Below are 8162 nucleotides of genomic sequence, written 5' to 3' on the forward strand. Positions count from 1 at the left end.
TAAAAAATTATAAAAGAAAATAATAATTAATAAAAAAATTATATAAATGAAAAAAAGGAAGCAGATAATTAAACAGATAAATAAATTAATGAAAATTAAATTGAAAAAAAAATATATAAAAACAAAGGAAAGTATTTAATAAAAATATCAAGAATACAATGATAATAATATAATAATAAATTAAAAAGAATACACATAATAAAAAGAATCATAAAAAGAAACATAATAATAACAAGAAAATAATAAAACAATAGATTAAACATAAATAAATATTACTGATAATTAAAATTATTAGTAAAATAATGAATAAATAAAAGAAATATAATAATAATAATAAATAAATAATAATTCTAGCAATTAAAATATTGAACAAGAAGAAAATGATGAATAAAATAATTAAAAAAAAAAAAATTAAGAAAAATAATTTGATGAATAAATAGAAAAAAATAGTAAATAATAATTAAAATAAATAATTATAGATAAACAATATACATATACATATACATATACATATATATATATATATATATATATATATATATATATATATATATATTTTATTATTTATATATGAATGTTTATATATTTTTTTTATTTATTTATTTTTTTAATAATTATTTAAAAATTAATATTTTAGATTCTTAAAATGAAATTATTAAACAAAATTACTCTGATTAAAGGGAATATAGGCCTCCTTATACATTTAAAAGTGGTGCAGTTTATGAAGGAGAATGGAAAGGAAATATGAGAGACGGTTATGGAAAATAATCATGGGTTGATGGTGCTAAATACGAAGGAGAATGGTTAAATAATAAAGCTCATGGTAAAGGTAAATTTTATCATATTGATGGAGACGTTTTTGAAGGAGATTGGTACTGTGATAAGGCTAATGGATATGGGGTTTATATACATGTTAATGGGGCTAAATATGAAGGAGAATGGAAAGATGATCTATAGCATGGTCATGGTGTTGAAACTTGGAAGGACAATTCTAAATATGAAGGTGATTATGTAAACGGAAAAAAAGAAGGGAAAGGAATTTATTTTTGGTCAGATGGGTATTTTTTTTTAATAATAAATTAATAAAATTAATAATATATATATTTTTAAAAAAAAGTTCATAATATGATGGTGAATGGAAAGATAATAAAATTTCTGGATATGTATAAAAATAAAAAAGTATTTAATTTTTTTATATTTTTTTAATTTTTTTTTTTGAAATCATAATATATTAGGGACTATATATTTGGGCTGATGGTAGATAATATGAAGGCGAATGGTTTAATAATAATATGCATGGAAAAGGAAAATATACTTGGAAAGATGGAAGATCTTATGAGGGTGAGTATTTTAATGATAAGAAATAGGTTTTTTTTATATAAGATTTGAAATTATTTTTAATATAAAATAGGGATATGGTGTATATAGTTGGACTGATGGTAGAAAATATGAAGGAGAGTGGAAAAATGGAAAACAACATGGAAAAGGAAGATATGTACTAACAGACAGAACTATAAAGAATGGAATTTGGGAAGATGGAAAACGTATAAAATGGGTTGATGAGGAAGATGATGAAAAAAAAAATTGAATTATTATTTTTTATTAATAATCACTTTTTATTTTATTTTTAAAAATAATTATATAAATATATAAAGAAAATGAATGCTTTATAAATAAAAGCAATAAATATATTGTATAAAAATTAAATAAAATAATAAATAAATAATTTTAAATAGTTTATTTGTTATGCTAAATTTATAAAAAATAAAGTGATAAAATTAAAAAAAGATTATATATATGATTTTTATAATAATCTTATTATAATCATTCATATTATTTAAATATTGTTTATTTAATTTTTAATTTATATAAATGCATTTTATATTTTAATATTAAAATTTTTTATAAAATTTATAAAATAATAAGAATCATATTTTTGAAAATTTACATATGCAAAATAATAGCTCATTTATTAAAATATTTACTTTGAATAAAATATTTCATTAGATTTTTTATAGTTATCGAAGAAATATTATTTTAGGAAAAGTAAATTTATCTATGAATTTATTATGTGAAGTATTATGTATAGTTATACATAAAAACTAATTAATTTTAATTTAAATAAAAAAATTGATAAGACCTGTTATAGGAATACAATATTAACAATATATAACATTATTAGAATATATAGACTAAAAATATTTTGCAATATTAATGCTTTGGATAATTTTCAGTTTTAATTTATTAGTTTCGGCATAAATGATTATTTTTTATTTTATTTCATTGCATAAAAATAAAATGGTATCAATAAAATATATGTTTTTATTAAAATTTTAAATTAGCCTTTATAATTATTTTCTTTTTTTTTTCTTTATTCATGCGTCTTTATAATTAATATTAGAGTTTTAAGATTCTGAAAACATATTTGTATTTTAAATTTTAGGAATATTTAACTTTTTGTTAACTTTTTTTATAGGAATTATAATTTCTTATTACGATTATAATTATTCATTTTTAGAATATGATAGTTTATAAAAAAAATAATCTATATTGGAACCTATTAAACATATTTTATTCACAGTTATTATCGTTATGAAGCATTAAACAAGTTAAGATGTGCTTTTTTTTAGTTATTTTTTATTTGTGATATTTAAAATATGTTATTATTATTATAACAATAATTATTATTGTAATGAAATTTCTATTTTTTATTTATAATTGTGCTTATTTTAAATTATTTTATTGATAAATTGCATTTTTTACTATTACTTTAAACATAATTCAGTACTTATTATAATAGCTTTAATATTTCCGTTATTAATATATTTAGCTAAATTGATTTATATTAATTAAAATTAATCTTTAATGTATATAAACAATTTTAAATTAATTTTAAAATTGAATTAATTCTAAGTTGAATAATATTTAAGAAATATTAATAAAAATTTAAATTTTTTCTATGATGATTATATAAATAAAAAATAAGGAATTTTTTTCGAAAATATTTACATAAATCATTTCATACAATGTAAAAATGAAAATTTTGAATGTTTTTGTAATAAAGAATAATACAATGTAATAATAATAATTTATATTTTTATTATATTTTTATTTTTCTTAAAAACAGTAATAAAATAATGAGTTTAATTTTGAATTAAAGTTTGGAGAAGAATTTAGAAAACAGTATATTTTAAAATATATAATCTTTATGTTTGAAGAATATATATAGAAAAATAAAAACAAATGTTTGAATTTAATATTTTCTTATTTAAATTTTCTAATAGATGTATTTTAATCTGAAACTATATGTTTAATATAAATACAAAAATTTAATTCATTATTAAAAGAATTAAATGCAAAATTTAAAGACTTCTCATATTTATAATTTTTAACTATTAAAGCATAAAAAAAATACAAATAATAATTCAACAGCCAATCATAATTTTTAAATCAAAGACTTTATATAACTGGATAAATAATTTTTGAAGAAAAAATAAAAGAATTTTAACAAAACTTTAATAAATTATTAATTTAAAAAGGATATTTTTACGATTTTTTATGCAATAATGAATTGGAATTGAAAAAATAGAAATAAGTGCTAAATAACTGTATTTTGATTAAAAAATAATTTTATAGAGTTAAAATAATTATTCGATATAAATCCTCATAATAATGAACTTTAAAGTCTTGCTTATTTATATTTATTAAATATTGATTTTGGTAATATTACTATTAATTAACTTATAAAAAATTCTTTAAACATTTAGAAACTTTATTTCAAATAAAATGATATATAGATTGATATTTTTTCTAATTAATATTGTGTAATGTTTTCTTCTTTTACAAATTAAACTGCAAGAATAACAAAAATTTCAAAAAATTTTAATGATTTTTTGGGTTTTAAAAATAACTTATCATTGGAAAATCTATTAATATATTGATTCCTTAAATGATGAAAAAATTGCATGAAACTTCTTATAACAACTTTTTAAAATTTGGTTCTATTTTATAACTTTCTTAATTTAATCATTCAAACTCTTTTGGTGTATGTAAAAAAGGCTTTATTATTCCTTTAGAAATTAAATTAAAAATTGAAAATTTGATTGATGATTTTGGAGTTTCTTCTCTTTTTAAAAAAATTAATTATGATAAAAATTACATTTTTTTTGATAAAAATGGATAAATTACAGATATTACATATTAAATATATGATTGTGCTTTTAAAGAATTAGGTAATTTTAATGTAAATATTTACATATTTTTTAATTATATAAATAAATATTTCCAAATTTATTTAATAAAATAGGTGATATTAAGTTTTATAATTTATAAAATATAATTCCTATTATTTCTATTATTGATAAAAATTAAGAAAATTAAATATTTTATACAATTTTGATTGTTAAGAAAGAGTTAAATATCCAAAAAATAAAAAACTAATAATAATTAATTGAAAATATAATCGACAAAGCAATATAAGAAAATGTTATTATATATAACATTTAATTTAAATACTGTATTTTAAAAACATAATCTTAAGAATATTTTTAGTATTTAGAAATAAATAAATATAATTAAGAAATGTGTAAAATTAATAATATTAAATCTTTAGAAGAATTAAAGGGATTAATTTATTCCTTTTAATTAAATAGTAAAAGTCAAGAAAGTTCAGTTTAATAATTTTTAAATAGTATTGATTCTAGTGAAGATGGTAGAGAAAGGTAAACAAAATATTTTTAGATAAAATTTGTTAAATATATTTATAATTTTTAGATTAAATACTAAAGATTAGAAATTTGTTTTAGAAGACTAAACTTGTTTTGATGAATCTTAAAACTTAAATAATTTTAATACTGATTAGGATAATGATAGTTAAATTTTTAATGGATAAAGTTTAATTTTGTAAAATAATATTTAATCTCCAAAAAGTTATCAAGAAACTTCCTAAAATTATGCAATATAAACAAAAGATATATCTCAATTTCCTAAAATATTTGAATAATAATAATAGAATTCATCTAAAATTTATAAAAACATTACTTTATAAACAAATATTAACTATTAAAGCATATAAAATTAAAATATTGAAAATACAACTCATTAAATAAATAAAATTATTATTTCAGCTTAAAATAAATCCAATTATAAATTAATTAATAAAATAGATTAATATTAGAGAAAGAGGTAAGTTTCTTTAATAAAAAGTGATATAAATCATATTTCTAATTATAGCGTCCGGCTATAAAATAGAGTCGAAAGATTAAAAACTCCTTCTTTAATTAAAATAGGTGTGAAAAATTTAAGATCTGAGAATACTTTGGAAAAAGATAATGTGAATTTACAAAGAAATTCTTTGTTTTAAGAAAAAATTAAAGATTTCAATTTTTAAAATAGTAAAAAATTGCTCGTTTTATAATAGAAAAAAATCTTACATTAAATAATTTACGAATAAAAATTTAATAAAAAATATAATTTTTATTTAATTCTTTTCTTTTTCTATTATTTGATTTTATTGGTGGCAAATTCTTTGATATAAAATAGTTCTAATGGTTAATTAAGATTGTTTTTTTAAAATTTCTCAATTATAAATTAGCCTTCCTATATAAGTATTGATATATTAAATTTATTAGATATCTATTCTTAATAAATCATTTTATAATAAAAAAATTTCTTTTAAGTATCTGATGAAGATAAAAAATATAAATTAGAATAAATTTATAAATAATTTTAAATTAATTTCTGATTATTTAAAATTTAATATAAAAAGTGCAGTAAAATAATCATATAGAGAATAAATTCGAGATATTTTAATAGTAAAATAATATGAAGTAAAGTTTTTTACAAATATAAATGATAATGATAACATTTAATTAACAAATAAAATAAATCTTTAATAATTTCTTTTAATATATTAAATAAATTTAGACATTATTTTCTAAAATAAAAAAGATGATCATTATTAATTTTTTCTTTGGGAAAATCTCTAATTTTTAATTTCTCTATTAGAAGATTTATAAGTTTATGTATATAAAGAGATTTATAACGAATTAGATAATATATTTAGTTTTTCATATTATTACTTATATAGTATTTTTGCTTTTTGCTTTCTTTTGTGCTTTAATTTTATGATTTTAATGCTTAAATAAAAAAAACTAAAAGAATAATTGTTATCATTATTTGGTACTTTTCCGCCTGAAATTATTTACAAGGAAATAAAAAATATAGAATTTGCTCTTTTAAAATTAGAAGATATAAAGATTAATAAAAAATCTAAAAAATTATAAACTTAATTTATTAAAAAACAAGGAATTAAAAGAAATAGATCAATAGCTTTATTTATTAATCTTCCAAAAAAGAAAATTTTATTTTAATGCTTATTGGCGAATATATTAATTGCATTGTTAAGTATTATACCTCAACTTGATTTAATGATAAAACATTAGTTTTAAATTCATTAAAACTAGTTATTGAGTAAAGAATAAAATTTATGATGGTATGTAATATATAAATTATGCACTTTGCGTTAATTAAGGTATACTAAATTTAATTTTAGATGACAAATAAATACAAAATAGTGTTTTAAAGCGTTATTTTATAAAAATTAGTAAAATAAAGTGGGATTGTTGTATAAAAAATCTATACTTTAATTGATGATTAAAGTTTTTTTAAAAAAAATTCGAAAAAATATCAGAGTTTTATAATGAAATATTATTTGGAAATTTGTGTAATTATTATATGTAAAATAAAAAATTTCTTACTATAGAATTTAATGAATGTAATTAATATTTGTAAGGAATTTTAAAAAGAGGATTAGTAATAAGTATATAATAAATAATTAAAGTTGATAGTAGTTTGTAATTTGTTTATAAATAAAATTTTCCAAATCTTAAATAAATTATTCTATAAGAATATAAAGTTTATTTATAAAGTTTAATGATAAATAATTTAATTTACGTAGTATTTGATTTAGAAAATAACTTTTTTTTCTCTGAAAGTAAAGAATATCATGAATATATATTATTTATAGATAAAATTTTCTTAGCCTTTTAATTTGTTATTTCTACAATTTTAATAATTTTATTTATTTATTTTATAAAATAGTTTATTTTTAATGATATTTATCAAATTAAATAGTGTCTATTGCTTTTTAACTTCAAAATTTTAATTGAAAATAATTTTATAATTAAATATTTTTAAAAAAAAAATTGAAATATAAATTATTTAAAAGTTAAGTATATAAATATATATATATATTTTTATTTTTATAGTAATAAATTAAATGAAAATTTTATCAGTTTTTTTAATTAATATAAATAAATATATAATATATAATATATAATTAATTAATTTTAATATTATATATTAATTAAATATAAAATTATTATACTAAGTTTTAAAATATATATATAAATATATATATATATATATATATTTAAATTATTATATATTTATATCATTTTATTTTATATATTTATTATATATTTTATTTTAATATATATTAATTATTTCATTTTTAAATAAAAATATCATTTTTATTTTCTAAAAAATATAATATTTATTATATTTTTTAAAAAAGTATATATAAAAATATATATATATATATATATATATTTAAATATAATTTACTTGTTTATTATAAAAATAATTTTAAAATATTATTAAATAAATTAAAAAAAAAAATTTATTATATTATTAATATAAATATATATATAAAATATATCTAAAAATAAAATTAATATAAAAAAATAATTAAACATAAGATAATTAAATAACATTGATAAATATTAAATAATATATATAAAAAAAAAATAAAAAAATATAAAAATTATTTAAATAATATACATAAAAATTTAAATAAATATATAATTAATAAAATTTTTATATATATGTGCTATAAATATAAAAAAAATTCTTTTAATTTTATTATAATATAAAAAATATTATAATAAATATATATATATATTTTTATAATAAAAAAATTAATAAAATATTAATTTAATTTATATCAAAAATTATTGTTTTGAAAAAATAAATAAATAATTTTATTTTTTATTTAAATAAGATATTATATATATAAAAATATATCATATATATATAAATATATATATTTTATATATATATATATATATATATATATATATTATAATATTTATATAAAGTTT

The 8162-nt window shown here is 14.4% G+C and overlaps 2 protein-coding genes across 2 annotated transcripts, besides 22 other annotated features; both read left to right on the top strand. All coding sequences in view use genetic code 6, as the record gives it.

Moving 5' to 3' along the window:
• The first annotated feature begins 181 nt into the window (after positions 1-181).
• Positions 182-238: a microsatellite.
• Positions 211-251: a microsatellite.
• A 46-nt stretch (positions 252-297) lies between these two features.
• Positions 298-349: a microsatellite.
• Positions 350-486: 137 nt separating this feature from the next.
• Positions 487-556: a microsatellite.
• Positions 522-607: a microsatellite.
• Positions 579-621: a microsatellite.
• A 123-nt stretch (positions 622-744) lies between these two features.
• Positions 745-1588, top strand: IMG5_062670 (hypothetical protein; the record flags this gene model as incomplete). The annotated part of the gene is made up of 4 exons (XM_004036999.1): positions 745-1058; positions 1118-1163; positions 1236-1367; positions 1412-1588. 4 exons carry the CDS (start codon positions 745-747, stop codon positions 1586-1588), a joined length of 669 nt encoding a protein of 222 aa, XP_004037047.1.
• Positions 1183-1213: a microsatellite.
• A 1446-nt stretch (positions 1589-3034) lies between the features above and the next one.
• IMG5_062680 (hypothetical protein) lies at positions 3035-5743 on the top strand (the record flags this gene model as incomplete). The annotated part of the gene is made up of 4 exons (XM_004037000.1): positions 3035-3055; positions 3128-3183; positions 4653-4721; positions 4774-5743. The coding sequence occupies 4 exons, from the start codon at positions 3035-3037 to the stop codon at positions 5741-5743; spliced, it is 1116 nt and encodes a 371-aa protein (XP_004037048.1).
• A 1564-nt stretch (positions 5744-7307) lies between these two features.
• Positions 7308-7340: a microsatellite.
• Positions 7308-7431: a microsatellite.
• Positions 7312-7419: a microsatellite.
• Positions 7324-7382: a microsatellite.
• Positions 7376-7448: a microsatellite.
• Positions 7399-7454: a microsatellite.
• Positions 7399-7484: a microsatellite.
• Positions 7414-7514: a microsatellite.
• Positions 7415-7514: a microsatellite.
• Positions 7426-7484: a microsatellite.
• A 62-nt stretch (positions 7515-7576) lies between the features above and the next one.
• Positions 7577-7611: a microsatellite.
• Positions 7577-7620: a microsatellite.
• A 142-nt stretch (positions 7621-7762) lies between these two features.
• Positions 7763-7866: a microsatellite.
• A 191-nt stretch (positions 7867-8057) lies between these two features.
• Positions 8058-8145: a microsatellite.
• Positions 8063-8156: a microsatellite.
• Positions 8157-8162: the final 6 nt, after the last annotated feature.

This window comes from Ichthyophthirius multifiliis, assembly GCF_000220395.1.
Source record: "Ichthyophthirius multifiliis unplaced genomic scaffold scaff_1120509250286, whole genome shotgun sequence".
Classification (NCBI taxonomy): domain Eukaryota; phylum Ciliophora; class Oligohymenophorea; order Hymenostomatida; genus Ichthyophthirius; species Ichthyophthirius multifiliis.